The following is a 23,079-nucleotide window of genomic DNA, read 5'->3' as shown; positions in this document are numbered from 1 at the left end:
ACCGAGGTTTGATTTTTAATGAGCTTTCCACCCGACAGAGACGATAATACTATAATAATTGCCCCTTAAGACACCGGTACTGTATTAAAGGTACCAAATAAATTAATACTCTCAGAGCGCGGAGATTGTTTAATTAAAATATGTATGAGGGGTTTCTTCTTTTCATGTTAATCCGAGGAATGGGCGTCCGCGATAAAGAGATGAATAATGATGCGCGCAGAGCGGCCTTTCATTTTACACCGGGCTGCACCCTGGCCTCTGATGGAGGCATTGTGATGGAAATCACAGCCCTGGTGGGTGAGCGAGAGAGAGAGAGAGAGAGAGAGAAAGAGAGAGAGACAGAGAGAGGGAGAGGGAGAGAGGGAGAATCCTCTGTCCGCCGGGAAAACCTTGTAACTCCGTATGTCATATTTTCATGTTTTTCTTTTCACTTAAAAGAATGCCCTTGTTTCGTCGTACAAAAGTGCAAGAAATAGCAATAATAATAATCATCATAATAATAGCAGACCTACAAGCTCACACGCCACACGCACGTTGTGTGCTTATCAAGGTTATTATAGTAAACTAAAACTAACGAAAAAACGAAAACTAGAATGGAAAAACATTGTCGTTAACTGAAATAAAAATAAAAACTAAGCTTTAAAAAAAAACTAAAACTAACTGAAACGGTATTGTGTGTTTACAAAACTAACTAAAATAAACTAAAATGATAGAGAAAATCTCCTTAGTTTTCGTCTTTGTCAATTTATTTTGGATGGATGTACAATCTATTTTCATATATCTATCTTCCTCCTTCTCCCTATCTCCCTCTGTGCCAGTTTACCACGCCCCTCGGACACGCCAAAATACAGAACCTGGTATCATGGTGGTTTTGAAAGTTCATTTGGGATTACTTTGAATATGACTGTGTTTCAGATAAGAGTAAATATGCCTTGTAGAAAATGATAATAACAAATCTAAAAGTCCATTTGAACAGCACGCATAAGAAGGCTAACCTAGCCTACCTTGACAAGGTAAAGGACACCGCCCCAGGGGAGCCAAAATACAGAACCTGGTATCATTTCGAAAGTTGGAAAAAAGCGTCCCATTTGGGATTACTTTGAATATGACTGTGTTTCAGATAAGAGTAAATGCCTTGTAGAAAATGATAATACGGCATGCGGTGCATTACTCAAGGGGAAAAATCCCACAAATCTAAAAGTCCATTTGAACAGCACGCATAAGAAGGCTAACCTAGCGTATCTTGACAAGGTAAAGGACACCGCCCCAGGGGAGCCTCCCTCCCCCGAGACAGATGCCAATCCTCGGCCAGGCAGCAGAAGAAGAAACCCATGACCAAAACAGTCATATATTCTGTAATTTTGTTCTGAAAATAAATTATCGCCCTTTTTGCTGGGGACCCCCTGCAACCCCCTCAAGGACCCCTGTGGGTCCTCGGCTCGGAGCCCACTTTGAGAATCACTGGCTTGGTTATTAGAGTATATAAAAACCACCAGGTCAAAGAGAGAAGTTGTATGTCTCAACATTTCTGCCACTCTCCACAATATTATGTTTTGTTGATTTTTTATTAGACAATACTTTTTCCAAGAGATGTTTTAATCTCACCCCTGACAAATACCTCATATTACGTAAAAGACTAAAACTAACACTAAAACTAATCAAAACTAAACTAAAACTAAGCATTTTCAAAAAATAAAAACGAAACGAAACTAGCAACCCCACTTTAAAAACTAATTAAAACTAAACTGTAATGGAAAACAAAACCTCAAAACTAATAAAAATAAAAACTAATGAAAACATCCAAAACTATTATAACCTTGGTGCTTATAGGTGGATCTGCTATTTAAGTGAGATTTCTTTCTCATGACAAATTCTGAAAGTTAATGTGTAAGTTGTTACAATTTATAATTTAGACATTTAGCAGACGCTGTTAATCCAGAGCGATTTACTGTAAGGCAAGGCAAACACGTGGTAATACATCAAATGCATAAAGACAACAATCTACTCGATGAAGGTGATCCAAGAACCCATCATCAGTCTAATTTCAGTATATTAACAGTATCATTTCGTCGTTGTCGGGTGAAAAACATGTATGTCCAAAACCGTTCGTTTTGCATTTATCATTTTGAAAATGATTTAAACTAGTGAAAACAGCCGATCTGCAAGCACACAACGCTTCGCACCGCGAGGCATTGTGTGCTTGTAGATCTGCTGTTTTCACTACTTTTGTGCGACGGCCTTGTATGATGAAGCAGGGCTTTACTTTGCGAAAGAACGTTTACACATTTGAAACTTGGAGATACAAGGTTTCCACCCGACGACGCCGATTTATAATTATCTATTCTATAGGCTACAAACTATAGGATGCCATGGGTCAACAAACAAACTACTACATCTGTCAGCCTTTTTCAACCTTTGGGGGCGGCAGCTGCTTAGGGGTAGAGAAACCGTTATTAGAACACTGAGGGTTCCCAAAGGGTTCCCAGTTCGATCCCTGGCTCCCTCAGAGTTAGTGTCGAAGAGTCCTTGAGCAAGACCCTGAACCCCTAGTTGCTCCCGGTGAGCAGGTTGGTGCCTTGCATGGTTTCCTCCGCCATCGGTGTATGAATGTGTGAGTGTGAATGTAATGCACAATCTCTGTAAAGCGATAAAGGCGCTATATAAATGCACCGTTTACCATTTACCATAAGCTTCAGTTTGTCTGTGTGGGCTTCATCAAAACTGAACCAGTGGAAAGTTTTATTATCAAGAGCTTTTGTGACTTAACGACAACACGATGGCATCACATATAGAATCCGTTGGAACACAAGATAATGTTTTTTCTACTTCCTGAAAAGTAACAGTTTTGGACATACAAGGATTTCCATCCGACATGCAAGAGGGGGAATCTCCTTGGTGACAACACACTCCCCCTCCTCTCTCTCTCTCTCTCTCTCTCTCTCTTTCTCTCTCTCTCTCTCTCTCCCTCTCTCTCTCAGGGTGACGAGGCAGCGGTGAGCGCGTGTGTGAGGGAGAGGGGAGGACGGGACGTGTTGGTTCTCCGGAGAGTGTCGTCAGAGCGCCGGCCGCCGAACCCCCCCTCCTCGTCGGGGAGGGGAGGGGCAGCGGACGAGAGGCAGAGGAGGTAAGCCTTTCAACACACCCCTCCCTCTCTCTCTCTCTCTCTCTCTCTCTCTCTCTCCCTCTCTCTCTCTCTCTCTCTCTCTCTCTCTCTCTCTCTCTCTCTCATCATTCTCCTCTCTCTCTCGTCTGAGGGCTTTGCACACTCACTCAATCACTCCCAGATGCTTACATCACAGCTCCCGGCGCACACGCACTCACACATGCACCCATTCACACATACACACGCTCTCACAGACACACACACACACACACACACACACACACATGCACACACACACTCGCACACACTCTGATGCTTAGACTGAATACATACAGAAGCAGTAAGTCAGTCTAGGCATCATCGTGCAGCAGCACAGAGCTGCTGTGAGCTGCTCTCTCTCTCTCTCTCTGTGCATCCTCCTGAAGAAGAGTTCTTTTGAAGGGGTTTTTGGGGGTCCGGGGGCTTGGAGGGGAGAGGAGGTGATGTGTTAGAGGACTCTGGGTTTTGGGGGGCCGGGGAGGTCTGTCTGGGGGTGTCAGTGTTGGGGTGGGGGGCTGTGGGGGGACGCAGGTGGTCGTTCGGACGGTCGGTACGGACGGATGGGCGGGCGGGCATCCTTAACCGCGGCTAACCCCGCGTGGCAGCAGTAACCGTGGCAACGGCGGATGATGATGACGACGACGACGGCGTTTCCTCCTCGGGACCCCCGCGTCGGTGGCGAGTGGGGGGGCCGCCACGCCGCCCTGGTGGAGCAGGAGGACGACTCAGACCAGGACGACGGGAGCTCCCAGGGGAGTTTCTCCTCCTCATCTTCCTCCTCCTCCTCATCCTCTGAGGAGCCCCCGCCCGCCGCGCCCCCCCCGCCCACCTTCGACGTCCCCTACTTCCGCTACATCGACGACGAGGGGCCCGAGGGCGAGGGAGGAGAGGCAGGGGAGGGAGGGGAGGGGTCCTCGCTGTCCTCCATGGACGAGGACTGGTCGGGTGACCCTCACCCCGGTGCCGCTACTACTGTCCCCCCCCACAGGTTCCCCCTGGTGGCCGCCGGGACCCCCGAGCACGTGCTGGACCACCTGCTGAGACACATGGAGCTGCCGGACCCCTCCGGCCAGAGGACCCCCTCCCAGGAGACAGGTCAGCACACACAACGCCTTCTGTGATTAGAGAGAGAGAGAGAGTGCTGTGTGTGTGTGTGTGTGTGTGTGTGTGTGTGTGTGTGTGTGTGTGTGTGTGTGTGTGTGTGTGTGTGTGTGTGTGTGTGTGTGTGTGTGTGTGTGTGTGTGTGTGTGTGCGTGCGTTCGTGTGCGTGACTGTACAGCTGGAGGCAAAACTTTGCAGCGTCACTGAAATGTGTGTGTGCACGTGTGTTTGTTTGTTTGTTTGTGTGAAAACAGAGAGCAGGGTGTCAAAAGAGTGTGTGTTTGCGTGCGTGCGTGCGTGCATGTGTGCGTGAGTGTTTGTGTGTTCGCGTGTGTGTGAGAGAGAGAGAGAGAGAGAGAGAGACACATACTGTATACCGGTAGTGAGTTAATCAGGTGTTGTCATCATCCCCAGAGTGCATGTGGCACCAAGTTTGGGCCTGTTCGTTTAACATGGCAGTGACACCAAAATGAAGTAGCCTATATTTGTGTGCGTGCGTGTGCCTGTGCGTGTGCATGTGTGCATGCGTGCCGTGCCTGAGTGTGCCTGAGTGAGTGTGTGTGCGTATGTGCATGCATGCGTGCGTGCATGTTGTTTTGGGGGGTTGATGCATTCCACCTGTGTAGATGCAGGTACAGTACAGCCTGCTGGCTGCCTCAGCACCATCCCAAGTATGATGAGGAGTGTCACCACAGAAACCTCTTATCTCCACATTAATATACATACATTCATTCTACAGCGTCACACAAAAGCATCAAAAGTAGCAGATCTGCAAGCTCGAAACGCGGCGCGAAGCGATGCGTTTCGAGCTTGTAGATCTGCTACTTTTGACGCTTTTGGATTTGAATCCTGAACAGTAACAGTTTTGCGAGGTTTCCACCCGACAGAGATGTCTCTCACTGTCTTTCTCTCTCTCTCTCTCTCTCTCTCTCTCTCTCTCTGCTGGATAGGTTCCTGGGCGAGATATAAAGATAGAGGGCAGTAATAGGGCAGGAGGGAGAGATGATGATAATGGTGGTGGTGGTCGTCGTGTGTGTGTGTGTGTGTGTGTGTGTGTGTGTGTGTGTGTGTGTGTGTGTGTGTGTGTGTGTGTGTGTGTGTGTGTGTGTGTGTGTGTGTGTGTGGGGGGGGGGGGGGGGCACATACACATCAGGGAGGTACAGGAATGAGGTATTATGACAAGCCATAAACGGCAAGGAGGCAGGAAAGGAAGGGAAGAGAAGAGAGAGAGAAAGAGAGAGAGGGGGGGGAGATAGACACTGAGATGTTTGTGGGAGATGGATATAGTCACAGATGAGTGGGTCTCCCCCCCCCCCCCCCCCCACACACACACACACACACACACACACACACCCACACCCCCACGGCAGCAGAGATCATTGCTCATCCCTAGGAGGAAGTGTGTGGAATTGATCTAAATGTGGTCTCTGGAGATGAGGCTGCAACAGCAGCTGACACAACCGCACACGCACGGTGCACTGTCACATCCACATGTATACACATGGAGAGTGTACAATGGACCACACGAGGTGGACCCTTACGGGGTCCTTTTGGTTACATGTTGTACACTCTCTCTTTGCACGCTGATCATTTTACTATACTGTGAAGATTGGCCTCGCGCAGGCCAATAGCCAGGTTTCATTACTACAAAAGAATAAATATATTGTATATTCCTGGACATTTCAGTTTGTATGTATTTATAAAAGCATGCAGGTCCTTTGATTGGTGCAGTCACCATGAACACAGCCATAGAAGTACAGCACTTATTGACAGATGACAGCAAATTATGGTTGGAGATGGAGTACGCCTTTCTCAAGTTGACATCAAACCTTATCTCAGCAAACAACGGCATCATCAGCAAACAATAACAACAGCATACATAGCAGCTACATCTCTATAACAGATCATTGCGAATGGGCTTGCATTGCACAGAGTGGACTGAGGTTAGCTAACCTCTCCATTCCCAAACACTGCCATTCCTGACATTGACTTCCATTGTTTGGAATGGCAGGGTTTTCGGAATGGAGACCTGCATGTCCCCGTAGTGAGTTGCATGCAGAAAAACACTAAGGAATGACCACCCAGATGAGCAGCATATTGCCTGTCGGGTGGAAACCTCATGATGTCCAAAACTGTTTGTTTTCAGGATTCAAATTCAAAAAGCAGCAAAAAGTAGCAGACCACAAGCTCCAAACGTGCCGCATTTCGAGCTTGTAGATCTGCTACTTTTGATGATTTTGTGTGATGCTGTAATATGAGTAGGGCGTTCATTTTACGACCAAAAAAAAAAACCCCACAAAAAGTTTAACCCATTTAGGCCTAGTATTATTGAATGCTTTAACCAGTGAAAAATAGCAGATATACAAGCTCACAGCGCGGCACCGAGTACCGCGCTGCAAGCTTGTAGATCTGCTATTTTGGAAAAAGTCGTGAAAATGTGTGCAAATATTTGAATATATGTATTTTTAAAGCGAACATTTGTAACTCAAACTTTGCTTCTGGGTGGTCCCTGGAGATGGGGGTCCGTGGCCAAATACATATCATTTTGGGGGTCCTTCATATGAAAAGGTTTGAGAACCTCTGACATAGAAGTAGTTTCTCAACAGACTAACTGAGCTCCATTTCAAGTGAAAAGGACCTTTTCTTTGACGATGGCTGGCCAGATTGCTGACATAGAAACATAGGTTTTACAAAAAACCTTAGAGGGATTCAAAAGACACGATTTTTCTAAAATAGCAGCGCGGCACTCACAGTGCGGCACTCACAGTGCCGCACTGTGAGCTTGTAGATCTGCTATTTTTTAATCGTTAAAGCATAATAAAATAATAATACAAAATTATGTGTACCCGTTCTGAAATGATTAAATATGGAGATGAGAGGTTTCTGCCTGACAGAGACGAGATGTGTGATAGATGAAGCTCCATCTGGCCTCCGCTTGGATTCCTCCTCCAAACAACCAGCGACATGCAGGGCTGAATGTGTCCTGACACGCCTGCTCAATAACACACACACACACACACGTGTGTCCTGTGTCAACAAACTCATTTAGTAGAACAGCTCAGCGGAGCTCCCTTCTATAGATAGAACTTTATTGATCCCATGGAGGAATTCAGACACAGAACACATTCACACACAGAAAGAAATAATATAGTAAGACGCTTCAGGGCGACATGCGACCTCGACCTGGCCATCTGGCCAGTGATTCATATCGGACCGCAAAATAATCACATTTTAACATGTAGCATGTAGATCGTCTATTTTCACATTTTCGGGCTCAAACAATGTTGCACATTAAGTTAATCCCATGGTGACCCCCCAAAATAATTTGGGGACCTTACTGAGGGTCCTGACCCACAGGTTGAGAACCACTACTTTAGGCCTGGACAGCCTGGTATGTAAGTGTTGTATGAGCTATAAACAGGTATGAATATAAATGCAGTCACAGTGCACTTCAGTGTATTAATAACATGTATTAACAGGTAGAAACATAGTCAAGTGGACATAAACGATCTATACCCAGTAGAGTGGGTCAAAATGCACATCAGTCAAACCACAGTGGATATAATGAGAAATTATTTACAGTACATTACCCTGGTGGTATAGCCTATCGTTGCTGTCGGCCAGCGAAACCTCTTATCATTCTAACTGTTTGTGTTTAAATGCCCTACTTCATATCTTACTACAGAGTCACACAGAAGCATTAAAAGTAGCAGTTTTATAAGCTTGAAACGCTGCGGGAAATGATGGGTATTGCTATTTATTTTTTATTTATTTTTTCAAGTAACGGGTTTCGGACATATGAGGTTTCCACTCGACAGAGAGAGACGATAATGTCTGGTTCTCCCTGGGCTAGGTGGGTGAAAGCAGTGGCGTCAGTTCAGCAAAAGCTAAGGTATGGCAACATGACTGGTGTCGCACGAAGGCGCGCGTGCAAGACACCAGTCATGTTGCCATACCTTAGCAACAGGCATGATGAATTTATTTTAAGAAGTACATTTTATTTTTTTACCCTGTAGCCAATGGCAGCTGCCATAGCTTGCCATACCCAAATTGACACCTCTGGGTGAAAGGGTTGAACATGATCTAATGAATTCATGCAACCGATGCGGGGAGATAAATGTCATTACTGTGTTGCACATGTTTATGGCTATACCGTACGTAATAAAAACATTTCATCACAAGGCAATCTTTCACGACGCGGTGCCGGTATTACATTCATTTCGCCATGGAGACCAGTTAGTTCACTTTCTAGAACCGGTGCAAGGGCATTAAGAATGCAAAAGATGATTTCTGCAAGAGATGGCACTTTTAGAGAGAGCCCCGCAGGCTACACAGTACAGTCCTCTATCGCTAACATACTGTACTGTACAGCAGGTTATCATTCTGTATCTGTGTTGCCAGATTTCACGAGAGAAATAAGGAACCAGCCAACCAGGTCTTTGAAAACACAGCAGCAACTAGGCCAAATGAGCACAATTGGCTATTTTCCACCAAAAGAATCTAGTGGAATCCCCAAAAGAATCTAGTGGAATATTTTATTTTAACACAAATCTCATATGGGGGTCCTTGACACCAGATACCCATTATTTTAGGGGTCCTTGACATGAAAAGGTGTGAGCACTACTGGTTTCTCAAAAAACTATGAAGGATTAAGCCCAGAAGCAACTTCACTTTTAGAAACACGCCCCAAAGAAAACCTGCAACCACCTATTTACAAGCAACTTTACAGGAAAAAAAACAAGCGCAACGTCTCTTATAAGAAGCAGACATGGCAACACTGTTCTATATCCTTGTGAATAACATTCACCACCAGATTGTAAACTTGCCTTATCTCCCTGTGTATCTGAGTCTGTGTGCATTGATTCCACCCATTCACACAAACACAAGTTTGCTTGTAAATTTAAAGGTGTTGCTGGTTGCACACTGCTGCGTTTTTTTAATTCACCCCCATTCGTTTTTCCTATAGAGACTGCTCTATTACTGTAAATCAGATGGTTCATACAGTACATTATAAGGACAGTGCTTTGCATACAGGCATCATCATGATTCACTGCTGTTTCATTGCCAGTGATGACCACTATTGCACGCTAAGCTTGACGAATGAACGCGTCCCACTCGAAGGCCGAGGGCCATTGATCCGTTTGATAACTACCTACTGAGATGCAAAAGGAAACACCGGATTGATTGATGACTTCATTGATTTCCCGATCGACAGATCGGCCAGCTGGATCAATTAATTCCCCTTTGGGATCTGCGTTAACAGCAAAGTAAATCCGATTTGACTCGAGCGATCTGAATGCAGAGATGTGATGGATGGGCATCGTGCAGTGCAGTCATAGTGTGAAGCTACATCGTTAAGTGCAGAGTTCCAAGCAAGAGTTCTGTAATAGTATATCGTCGTTGTCGGGTGGAAACCTTTTATGTCTGTTTGTTTTGTATTTATCATTTTAAAAATGATTTAAACTAGTGAAACAGCAGATCTACAAGCACACAACGCCTCGCGGTGCGAGGCGTTGTGCGCTTGTAGATCTGCTGTTTCACTACTTTTGTGCAACGGCCTTGTGGTGAAGCGGAGCGAGATACGAGGTTTCTGCCCGACAGTGACGATATACTAAGTACCGTATATTGAACATTTAACTTCATCAAGGTATCACCACGCAAGATATACATATCGCGGGAGACAGTATTTATCAAGGTAAATTGAATATTATTATGTCTAGTTGCAGATTGAGCAAAAGTCCCACTAGCCCCTTATGAAACTGACTTCTACTTCACTCCAAAACCAAAAGGATCTATCAATCTATCTGCAGAGTTTCATCACCACCAGAGAGTTATGGACCATGTTGTCCTGCACTCACAGCTACTGTCAAGACTCGCTGATCATGAGGGAAATAAAACACACAAAAAATTAGAACAGTAAAGTGTTGCCATCAGCTCTCACTGGACCTTAATAGGATTTGGTTCTGTTTTATCGAGTGAGCTTAAAATAGAAAACATTCACATGATAGTAGAACTGCACACTGCACAGAAATGCCCTCCTCCTCCTCAGCTGTTTAGATGAAATCCTTGCGGGGGGGGGGGGGGGGGGGGGCATTTGTTTTCCCTTCAATCTAGAAAAGTGGTTCTCAACCTGTGGGTCGGGACCCAAAGGTGGGTCCCCAAATTATTTTGGGGGGGTCCCCAGATGATTAGCTTAATGTGCAACATTGTTTTCTCACTCAACAGTAAACAAACCAACATAACGTTTTAACTGTATATAGAGGGTATCTGCACATTTCTAAAGTGACAATTTGATGACTTTAGGACTTTTGTGAAAATAGCCGATCTACAAACTGACAACGCCTCGCGTTGCGAGGCGTTGTGAGCATGTAGATCTGCTATTTTCACAATAGAACCGTGCTATACAAAATGTGATTCCTCAATGCTTAGTGTTCGTCAGGGTGGGGGGTCCCCATTTAAAATATGATTATTTTAGGGGTCGCGGCTATGGTATAGCTTTGAGCAAGATACCAAAACAAACAAACAAGCTACAAGCAAAATACTTTTTTCCCACAATAAAGCCATTAGGTGAAATTGAAAAAACACAAAAAGTACCGTTACTGTATATGGAGATAAAAGGTTTCTGCCCGACAGCAACAATATATTCTATTTGCCGCCAAACCTTCGCCGCCAGAACAGGAAGGCTGAGGTTCATGTGGTTAATGTTAGCATGTCGTTGGTTTCCATTCAGCCATTTTCCCAAGCTGCCGAGCACGAAGGTATAGGGTTGGCGCTGTCAACACGACTCGACACAAGCAGACATCACGTATTACTCTGTTGACTTCCCTTTGTTATGAGGGTGCGTTACTAGTACTGTATGTACCGGTACGTAGCTTATGTATGTAATGTATGCTGAATGAGTAATGGCTGGCTGCAGCACTCATAAACGCAGGGAGACACGAACGCAGCCACACTGTATGGATTTACATACTGATGATGTGAGGTTAAGTACCGTGGAGCAGAACAAACCACACACACAAAGACCCCGGGAAGTTGGTGTGAAATAAAAAAAAGAAGCAGATTTGACAATGCAGGTTGTGTGTGAGCAGGCACGTGCACACATAGACATCGAAGGGGGCTTGAGCCCCTGTCCTTTTATCCGTCAGGCCAGGCCAGCCAGCAGACGCTCAACGACATGCGTGACAAACGTGATCCGAAGCAGCATTTACGCGTTAATTAAATGGCAATTTGCTTGTCTAGCGTCCCACCGAGGACTTGTCAACAACTGCTTTCAACGTGGAGTCCCTATTTCCCATGTCATTCAATATAGGCACCATATGGCTCAGTGGCATTGTGGTTAGAGTGTCCGCCCTGAGATTGGGGGATCGGTGTTCGATCCCTGGTCTGGTCATGATTAAAATGGGACCCAGTGCCTCCTGCTTGGCACTCAGTATCAAGGGTTGAATTGGGGGTAAGTCAGTCCCTGTGACATACTAGCGTCATGTGTACTTGCAGCCTCACGCCACAGAAACAGGAGATAGGCTCCTGCCCTATGGGAAAACATACTTATTTTTTCATTAATCATTATAGGCGATAATGTTCTGGGCGGGTGCGGGGGGGAGGAGTAGCAGATGTGAGCTTGTAGATCGGATATATTCACTGTGCGACACTGCATGACACTGGCGTACAAAAAACTATAAAACAGTGCTTAGCTAGTGGTTAATCGACTCGGTGGCCAATCAGACAATAAATCATTTAGCAAACATTAATGGAATGATGACACGTAATAATAATAATACAGTACACAGTTCAATCATTGTACACAGATTGACGATACACCATGTACTCAGCATGCTTGCAACCTTGGGAGAGCATCACGCAAGGACGCAATGTCCAGAAGCCCTACTTGTAAAGACATTACAGTGATGGTTAGGCAAATATCAGCTGGCCATTGTGATAATTGGATTGAAAACATTGACTTCATCAGCAGAGAGAGAGAGAGAGAGAGAGAGAGAGAGAGAGAGAGAGAGAGAGAGAGAGAGAGAGAGAGAGTGAGTGTGTAACCTTGACCCTACTGGTCACTGTTGTAAACATTAGCAGACATCATATATATACACACAGTAAGATTTAAGAGATAAGCATTGATTGATTTAATGTTTCTATTGTCAACAATGCATATATAAATGACCATACAATTTCACATCCACGTCCAAAGGATAAAACTAAAAAGCGATCGAGGGCTTATTGCCATTGCGGACCTTTAGGTCATTGGTTCTCAAAGTCCAGGGACCCCGAGGGGTCCTTGGGGGTTCCAGGGGGTCCCCAGCGAAAGTAGTTAATGTAACAGGACACTAATCTTAACCACTTTATACATTTATACGTTGATAAATGGTAAATTGTGCATTTATATAGCGCTTTTATCCAAATCGCTTGTCAGAGACTGTGCACATTCACACACCGATGGCAGAGGAAACCATGCAAGGCAGCAACCTGCTCACCGGGAGCAACAAGGGGTTCAGAGTCTTGCTCAAGGACACTTCGACACTAACTCTGGGGGAGCCCGGGGGATCTAACTGGGAACCAAGCGGCTGCTCTACCGGCAACTCTACCTCTGAGCCACTACAGCCTATGCCGCCTATTCAGAAATAGCAGATAAGCTCACAGCGCTTATATACTTCCACGTTCTACATGGATATTGTCTGAATTATCCTTGTGCTCATTTACGGGCTAAAAGACCTGAGGAGCATATTTTTAATCAGCGGAGCAATTTCTTTTCCAACTTTGGAGTAATATCATGGCAAGGTAACCACACAACCCTATAGCCCTACCAAGTGGTCTTGCCCTTTAATGGACAACATTTTTTTTTTTTACAACAAGGGTTCATATTTTAGATTGTAATTAGAGAAAATAAAAGATGAGTGTTAAAATGTTTTCATTTACTGCTTTCTATTGTTTTAGCGATGTTTAGTATTCTGATTTCAGTATGCGTACAAGTGGCTAAATATGTCTTTTTAGAAACGATAAGCCATCAATTTCTTTGTTACCATTTACAACATCCCCCATAAGTCACATCTGCCCATTAAAGATTGCGGTGCATCTTGGGAATGGGCTTATTGTGTCTAAAAATATACATTTAGCCACTTGCATGCAAATCACTAAAGCGATAAAAAGAAGTAAATGAAAACATTTTAACGCTATTTTTTCTTTTCCCTGATGACTATCTAAAATATGAACAAAAACAAAAGAGCAAAATGATAACTGCAAACTCCTCATTTGTTTTCTGGGCCAGTCATCATCCAACATCTGACCAGGAAAGATGATGTGGGTGGGGTTAGACGGTGGGTGGGTGCGTGGGGGGCTAAAGTGCAGGAGAAAAGGTCATTCACATTACAACCCACTTCTAAAAAGCACTCATCAACAAGCCCTAGCGACCAACGCAAGCTCATTGACATTCCTGGTCAATGAGGGGAGGGGGTGTGTGTGTGTGTGTGTGTGTGTGTGTGTGTGTTTCTTATTGTCATTAGAGAAATGGAACAGGAACGACGGCGCTAATCAAACGGTTTCATGCACAGACACACAACGCAGTTAAACAATAACGGTTTTCGAGGTCACCAGAGTTATCGGTGTTTGCTACAGGCTGCTGTGTCCTGTGTAATGTATGGCTCACACTGGTGAATGTAAGGAGAACCCTCCTTATATCGGCACTTCCTGAAGAGGAATATATGAATGACGGTATGATGCCTCAATGAAGACTCGAAGACCCAATGACTCAACTCTGTCCCGTCATTGATTATAAGAACATCCATCACTACCTATAAAAGACGCTAAGTCAGCCTTAGAGAAGATCTACTAAGGAATCGCCTTGACCCGACGATACTTGGGAACGATTGCTGCCAGCACTAATTGCAACAGAAGGTCGCAGTTTACTAGAGAAACGGCACATCATGTCCGTGTCCGTCCGTCCGTCCATGTACTGACATCACGCTGACTCACGCTCTGACATCACACTCTGACATCACTGTGATGTCTGGGGAACCAAATCCCTTTTATGCCCATATATGGAGATCCCTGTAAGGTCAGGGGACCAAATCCCTTTTATGCACATATATGGAGATCCCTGTGATGCCAGGGGAACCAAATCCCTTTTATGCAGATCCCTGATGATCCCTGAATATTAAGCCCATATCTGTGAATATCTATGGGTACCAGGGGTCTCCATATATGGGTAACTGGTCTGATATACATCACTGGCCAGATGGCGAAGACATGGCGCGACCTTTCCCTTTAGGGCGATGTCGCTTTTCGCCCTTAGGTGTCTTACTGGTAACATAGTATTGTTTACGAACCTGCAGCTCATGTGCATCAGTCAGTCACGCCTCATGTCACGCTCCATATATGGCCATGACAGAATTCATTTGCACGCGTGACTCGCGTCACGGCGACCACACAAATTAATTCTGTCTCTTTTATGCCCATACATGGAGATCCCTGATGCCATCAATATTAAGCCCATATCTGGGAATGCCCATATATATATGGACATATTATGTCAGTCTCTGTTGTTTCAGAGCAACCTTCTCGCCCTTAGTGCGTCTTACTGGTGTATTGTGTGTGTGGAGGTGAGATGATGTTCTGTGCATCAGTGCAGAACAGATGCAGTGTGTGGTGTTCAGTCCAGTGATGTTTCGTGCACAGCATACAGATGGATCAGTAGTACAGTATAAGCCTGTGTGACGAACCAAGCGCCAAGGACACTGGCACCACAGCCAAGTCACTTTGCAGCATCTGCATGCTCTCAATGTATACTGTATACATACATACATTAGACGCTGAGAAGCTAGGAGCTTTACACACGCCAACTTCAAGAACATGAATCACTTATAAAGCCTATGGTGGACCGGAGTCCATCTATATGTACTACTTTCCTGTTTTCACTCTACTCTGTTGATTATCTTTGCTGAACAGCATTTTCATAAAGTGTATGTATGTGTTCTATGTTACAGACACACTCCTGGATGACTTCCTGTTGACCTACCTGGTGTTCATGTCTACCAGTGACCTGTGTCACGCTTTACTGGGACAATATCCTTTATATACTGTATGTATACATGTACTGACATACCTACCCATACAATATCCTTTATATACTGTATGTATATACTGTATGTACTTGTACTGTACTGACAGTGACATACCTACCCATACAATATCCTTTATATACTGTATGAATACATGTACTGTACTGACAGTGACATACCTACCCATACAATATCCTTTATATACTGTATGTATACATGTACTGACATACCTACCCATACAATATCCTTTATATCGTCGTCGTCGGGTGGAAACCTTGTATCTCCAAGTTTCAAATGTGTACTGTTCTTTCGCCAAGTAAAGCCCTGCTTCGTCATATAAGGCCGTCGCACAGAAGTAGTGAAAACAGCAGATCTGCAAGCACACAACGCCTCGCGGCGCAAGGCGTTGTGTGCTTGCAGATCGGCTGTTTTCCCTAGTTTAAACCATTTTTTAAAATGATAAATGCGAAAGAACTGTTTCGGACATACAAGATTTCCACCCGACACCGACGATATACTGTATGTATATACTGTATCTACTGTACTGACATACCTACCCATACAATATCCTTTATATACTGTAGTATACATGTACTGTACTGACATACCTACCCATACAATATCCTTTATATACTGTATGTATTCATGTACTGACATACCTTCCCATACAATATCCTTTATATACTGTATGTATACATGTACTGACATACCTACCCATACAATATCCTTTATATACTGTATGTATACATGTACTGACATACCTACCCATACAATATCCATACTGTATGTATACATGTACTGACATACCTACCCATACAATATCCTTTATATACTGTATGTATACATGGAATGTACTAACATACCTACCCATACAATATCCTTTATATATACTGTATGTATACATCTACTGACATACCTACCCATACAATATCCTGTATATACTGTATGTATACATGTACTGGCATACCTACCCATACAATATCCTTTATATACTGTATGCATACATGTACTGACATACCTACCCATATTATGTTACAACACACTCTCACTCCCTATACGGCCTATAGTGACTTCTTGGGACAAACGTTACCAAACGTCGAACCCTTCCAGACAACAGGTGCCTTCCCGGGCACTTCCACACTAGCTCCAGGAATGCTGGAAGAGCCACTCTTAAACCCAAGGCGTGAGGGTGACTGACGACGGAGTGGAGCCACGAGAGGAGCCTCATTATGTCCAAAACTGTTGCTTTTCAGTATTCACATTCAGAAGCAGATCAACAAGCTCACACTGAGTCGTGCGTTGAGAGTCTTCAAGTCACAGTTTGATGTTTGGTCGCATCTGTCCCAAGCCGTCACCTGTTTGCCGCCTTGGGAGTGAGAATGCGTTGCCTAGCATGTAAATGAAATGTATAATATCGGTCGGGGTTTCAAATTTGCATGTTTTTTTTTCCCGTAAAGTAAAGCCCTGCTTCATCATAGAATACTGTCGCACAAAACTAGTGAAAATAGCAGATCTACAAGCACTTGTAGGTGCACTTGCTTCACTAGTTTAAATCACTTTTCAAAATGACAAATACAAAACAAACGGTTTTGGACAAACAAGGTTTCCAGCCGACAACAACGATATGCTTTGACGTCTTCCAAAATGGGCGTAGGTAGCAAGTTCAGTAAGGGAACTTTCTTGGCGGCCATGCATGCACTCTTCTTGGTTACCTATAGCACGCTGAGCCACCCTATCCTGCTACAAACAAAAAAAAAAAACATCACTCCCTCTCAGACGTTCAGTTGTGGAACCTTAACCGACGGCCACCTATGTCAGCAAGCGGCGGCGAGGGAAGGAGGACAGGAAGGACGCGCTGGACAGGAAGCGCAAAGTCCTGCACCTGGTGTCACAGTGGAGCGCCCTGCGGAGGGGCGTCATGAGGGACGACGAGCACGTCAAGATGTTCATGAAGGTAAGACGGACAGACAGACAGACCCACCGCCACAGCGTCTGTGGGTTCAGATCCACCGTGGTGCATCCGGCTTTGTCGAGCGTCTCTGGTATGCAAATACAACTGGCCTTAGTAATCTGCCAGCGCACCCAGGCCATAGTAGCCACGCAACAATCGCACACAGAAGTTGACTTATAGTCAATGACTGCCTGCTATTTATATATTATTATTATATCACTACATAATGTTATAGCATTGACCTAAATGGCGTTATATTAACAAGGTTATATGATTGTTAAAAAGTGTTATACGGTTGTGTTGCAAGTTGAACAAGGCTTGCTGGCTAGCTCTTGGAGGCCCCCTGGTGGCTGAGGCCCGTTTCAATTGAAACTGGTGAAACATAGCTAAGGCCTCCCCTGGGTATAGGGAAGCTGGGGCGTGCAGGGAGGGTGATAATGGTCACAGCTTGTATTCCTACGGACTGGGGGGGGGAGGGTTCCTCCGTATCCAACGGTGCCGGAGACGTGTCTCGGAGCTCGCCCTTTCTCCACTGGCAGGTGAGCCAGTAGGATGTACAACAGCAGTGACAAAACAGAAATGTGTGTGAGGCGGAATTCAATTGGCATGATGACTAAATTGGGGTGACATTTTTTATTTAAAAAAAGGGGGTGAAAAGCAAGCAAGCAAGCATGGCGGAGGTGGGGATGTAATGAGATCAGCAGGGTGTGATGGGAGAAGTGACCTTCCCTTCCTGCTTTCAGAGCCTGTACCGCTGCGTTCTGGATGACCTGTACCAACACCCTGCTCTGGAGCAGGATGTCAGGGAGCTGCACAGCCTGATACGACTGCACCGCAGCCAGTGAGTTAGCACGCACACACACACACACACACACACACACACACACACACCCTGATATGACTGCAGTGCAGCCAGTGAGTTACCACACTAGGGCATTCACCAAATATTTGAATATTCGAATATCAAAGTCACTATTCGACTTTGTTCACCGAAGTCGAATATTCGTTTATTTAATTTTTTTTATTGTTTTCTCTTTAAAAAATCTATAGTTTATAAAGCTTGGCTAGATAGGAAGTCAGAAGAATGAGTTGTCAATGCCCCTGGTGGATGAATTTGTTAATGCTCTATACCAGGGGTTCTCAAACCTTTTTAGACAGTGACCCCCAAAATAAACATAGCACTTGGAATTGTAGGTATTACATTTAATTTGACTCGGTTCCGCAGATAAATATTGTGAAAATAGCAGATCTACACGTTGTGAGCATGTAGATCGGAATACGATCGAATACTTTGAGGTCGAATAATTCGAATACTAAAAATCACTATTCGTGAATGCCCTATACCACACGCACATGCACATGCACATGCACACGCGCACACACGCACACACACACACACACACACACACACACACACACACACACACACACACACACACACACACACACACACACACACACACACAGACCCTGATATGACTGCAGTGCAGCCGGTGAGTGCATGACCTGACCAGTGACCACACACACACTGATAAACACGAGCGCTAAGCTGAGTGCTTAATCACTTAAACCCTATAGTGGTTGACCCGGAGAGTTCCTCAGGGATCTACACTAGTGTCTTTTCTGTTTTCTGTTATTGTGGGGAAGGCTTTCGCTGAAAATAGCCGATCTGCGTTGTGTGCGTGACTTGTCAATCTGCTATTTCCTACGAAAGCTTTCCCCACACTATAAGGATGCTGGGGTTTACGTGGTTAAAGCTGTTCTGATGTGTTTTGGTTTAACGAAACAAAAAGGTTTGTTTTTCACTCTGCAATAATTTTTTTATACTCTGCAAGCCAAAGAGTACATATTCATGATGTCACTGATCACATGACCCCACAATCAATCCTTCAGTTCTAGGCAACACAGAAAGGGGGGAGGGGGAGGGGGGTTTTCTTACTTCCACACAACAACTCTAAGGTATATTAATGACATAGTTCAATGTTGAAAACGAGTGGTATTCCCCTTTAGGCTACGGAGCTGGAGAGGTGGGGAAACTCCAGTTATCGAACACAAACACTAGTGATCGCAGTGATCGCTATGGAAATACAGAGCTATTTAACAAAAGAAAATCAATTACTGCACACTCTCTCAAGAGTTAAATTGATGCATGACAGCCGACGTTCCTCTCCTATTATAAGGAATAATTCATGAAGATGCATACATAATGCAGCACACAGGGGAGGGGATTACGCATATTTTTAAGTAGCGTGTCTGGGCATCTTTCTTGCAGTGTGGTAAACAGGAAACGTTGGCCGTGCAGAAAGACCATGTTGGGAGAATGTTGAGAATACCAGAACAGAATGAGTCCAGTGACCTCAGAGAGAGAGAGAGAGAGAGAGAGAGAGAGAGAGAGAGAGAGAGAGAGAGAGAGAGAGAGAGAGAGACCCTTCTTTGTGTCCAGTGTTTAGGAGTTCCATCCTGTCAATGGATGTCTTTCATCGATTAAGTCTAATTGGGGAGGTCTGGTGGAGTTATGTAAGGACTCATGAAGGTCATGGAGTTCCACTGCCTTTCCACTGCGTCCGTGGAACATCCATATGGGACTTCAGCCAAACATGTTAGCATCAAAATATACTTATACCCATTAGGGCAGATTCTACCAATGCCTTCTAAATGATTGTTTCTCACACTTTCAAGATTTTTCATTCGTGCCGTGCAGCAAGCTTGTACATCTGCAATTTTTTTTATAGCCAAAGCAAAAATCCAAAATGACATTATGCTTTCCTGTTTTTTATAAGTTAAAGCTATACTGTGTAAGTTGCTCAACTAGTGGTCAGTAGCAGTAGAGCAAACCGCGGTCGCGTCTGCTTTTTTCGGCCGTTTTTCGCCGCGGACCGGGCATTCAGACCACCGCGTCCGCCTCGCCTCGCCGAGACCTATCCATAGAGGTCTTTCGTGTCCCTCTACGAGCCTCGGTTGGGGAGTTACATATGCTAGACTCCTAGCCCAGTGTAAACACTGCAGTGTACTTCCTGAAGAGCTCAGCAGTGTATGATCTGGGCTTTGATTGGCCGGTAGGGAGACACGTGTACAGAATGATGCCGGGAAAAACAGCCCCGGTCACGGCCACCAGGGCTCAGTAGAACACATATAAAGAAAAGGCTTTGGGAGCTGAAATTAACAGAGTGGGGGTTCTAAAACTTTAGCGATTTAATAGTTAGGACAATTTTAAGATATGTTTTATAAAAAAAGTTACATAGTATAACTTTAAAGTAGTAAAAGTAAAACGTATTCATTAATGAAATGAACAATAAAAACTGTAAACCTTTTACCAGTGGTGTAAAGTAACTATACGTACAATTACTTAAGTACTGTACTTAAGTACCATTTTGAGTTATTTGTAGCCTACTTTACTTGGTTATTTCCAATTTCCAATACTTTTACTTTTACGGAATACAATATTGTACTTTTACTCCAATACAATTATTTAAAAACTTTAGTTATAGTTACTTTGTAGATATTAATTAAGGAACCCAGGTCTCCCACATGAAAGTCTAACATCTTAACCACAGACCAAAAGGATATCCCTGTGGACTGAGGGAGATTGTAGACTTTTGAAGGCATCAGGGTGAGGCAGTGAGCCACTCCGCTACAAAATATTAAACTAGTAAGATGCCTCAGGGCGACAAGCGACCTCGCCCTCATGTCTTGGCCGTCTGGCCAGTGATGTATATCGGACCAGTTATATGGAGATCCCTGTACTGTATATGGAGATATGCTGTGAGACCCCAAACATGCTTACTCGGTTATTCGTTATGTGAAAATCCTATGATGTCTATGACATCTGACATCATACATACAATCCATTTTATGACCATACATGGAGATATCGGTCTGAACCAGCCACACAGATGTGGGCTGTCTTCCTCCATATATGGGCATTCCCATATGAAGTCCTGTTAGATATGTGCTTAATATTGATGACATCAGGGATCTCCATATATGGGCATAGAGTGGTTCCCATGACATCACAACATACAATCTCTTGTATGGAGATCCCTGCTCTGAGTATCTGACATCACTGTGATGTCAACTGTGATGTCACAGTGATGTGTCAGGGGAACCACAGTGTCAGGCGTTACCCGGCCGGCCGGATACAGACAGGCTGTGACTGTTCTGACAGTAAACTGCGACCTACGGTCGCGATAATTTATAATGTTCTTTTTGTACAGTTGTACACCACAGCAGTCTGCCTCAGACACCATCCTCCCATTTGGTCACAGCATCCCGTCACGCACGCATGCACACGCACGCACACGCACACGCACACGCACACACACACACACACACACACACACACACACACACACACACACACACACACACACAGGGGGGCCTATAGCTGTGCTCTGCTACCGCTGCACGTTGAACCCAGGCTTAATGAAGATAAGCACCGGCTTGCACTTTGACCTGTGCGTGTAAACAGGCCAGGCCTTTCTGTCACGCCAGTCTCCAGACACAACGACCACGCCCCCTCGGCCACACACCCCCAACCCCCCCCCCCCCCTTCTGCTCCTATAGCTGTCTCCCAGGGCCATCCTCATCATCCTCCCCATCCAGCCAGGCTGCCTGAAGCCCCCATTAAAGGCCCACACAGATCACTTCTCCTGACATCGCTGCTGCTATAAATATATGTGTCGCTGTCGGGCAGAAACCTCTTATCTCCATATTCTTAATTTTTGCCTTTGTTTGTTAGTTTTTTTCTCTCGTAAATCCACCCAGTACTGATCATACCACATACTACATAATACTAGGGTCACACAAAAGCATCAAAAGTAGCAGATTGAGGTGTCAATCTATGTTTTTTTATCTATCCAGAAAAGTAACATTTTTGGACATACAGTATGAGGTTTCCAGCCGACACAGAAGATATGTGGTCTTATTCATTTTGTATATTTTGTATGTCGTAAATTTGGAATCACAGCAGTTATACTCACATACCACTTTCAACCGTGCATCCCTAATATGAGCTCCAATCTCTAATATGAGCTACAAGCTCTAACATGATCTACAAGCACACACCGCCTCGCGTCGCAAGGCGTTGTTGTGTGCTTGTAGATCGTTTATTTTCACAAGTCTTATGCGACAGCTTCGTATGATGAAGCGGGGCTTTACTTTACGAAAAAAAAAACGTACAAATTTGAAACTCGGTTTCTGCCCGACAGTGACGATATAAAATATGGCATTAAGGTGGGGAATATGAAATATGGAGATACATGGTTTCTGCTGATACACAGGGCCAGTAGGGTGCTGTACATCCCCAGCACCCTCTCTCTTAGTGCGGTGGTCATGGGTGTCACAGCGGTGTGTGGGTGTCACTGGCAGAAATCTACCGTATACTATTTAAGAATTTCTCTCAGCCAGGGCAAACAGGAGGACACGAGGAAGGCTGGGACCTCTCTGGCAACCCACTGCCAAGCAGGACTGGCTGTTAAAGTCAAAGCTTTTCTCTTTGTAATCCGGGGAGAAACAAGCCCCAGTCGACCATTAAGCCGTTGTGATCATTTGCTCTCAGAGATGAATTAAGGGTCTCGGGAGGAGCTTAGCAAGGCTAATTTATGATCCGTTGTACGACGGTGTTGCGCGCCGATATACAAGCTCACAACCGGTGAAGGACGCAACGCTTTGTGAGCTTGCATGCCCGCTATTTTGGGCCCGCGTCAAACTAAAGTTTAAATGGGGCTTAAAGGAGCATAGTTCACCCCCAAAATGACTTTTTTTCCTATTGATTTCTCACGCCATGGAGACTTGAGTTCAAAATATATATTTTTTTGTTACCCCCATTG

General features: G+C 44.7%; 1 protein-coding gene across 1 annotated transcript in view; it reads left to right on the top strand.

Annotated features, from left to right (window-relative positions):
• The window catches only part of LOC308296816 (rap guanine nucleotide exchange factor 5-like), a gene marked incomplete at its 5' end in the record, with an annotated part of 127,330 nt that overhangs the window by 33,556 nt on the left and 70,695 nt on the right, over positions 1 to 23,079 (top strand). The window contains 6 exons of the mRNA XM_080740144.1: positions 2,979 to 3,124; positions 4,131 to 4,237; positions 15,226 to 15,320; positions 16,411 to 16,481; positions 17,119 to 17,254; positions 17,995 to 18,092. Of these exons, the coding sequence (XP_080596270.1) occupies positions 2,979 to 3,124; positions 4,131 to 4,237; positions 15,226 to 15,320; positions 16,411 to 16,481; positions 17,119 to 17,254; positions 17,995 to 18,092 (653 nt within the window). The remainder of the gene's footprint in view (positions 1 to 2,978; positions 3,125 to 4,130; positions 4,238 to 15,225; positions 15,321 to 16,410; positions 16,482 to 17,118; positions 17,255 to 17,994; positions 18,093 to 23,079) is intronic.

Source organism: Nannobrachium achirus (assembly GCF_963921795.1).
Source record: "Nannobrachium achirus genome assembly, chromosome: 2".
NCBI classification, from domain to species: Eukaryota; Metazoa; Chordata; class Actinopteri; order Myctophiformes; family Myctophidae; genus Nannobrachium; species Nannobrachium achirus.
The sequence above is the reverse complement of the archived record's forward strand: the minus strand, read 5'-3'. Positions and strand labels throughout refer to the sequence as shown.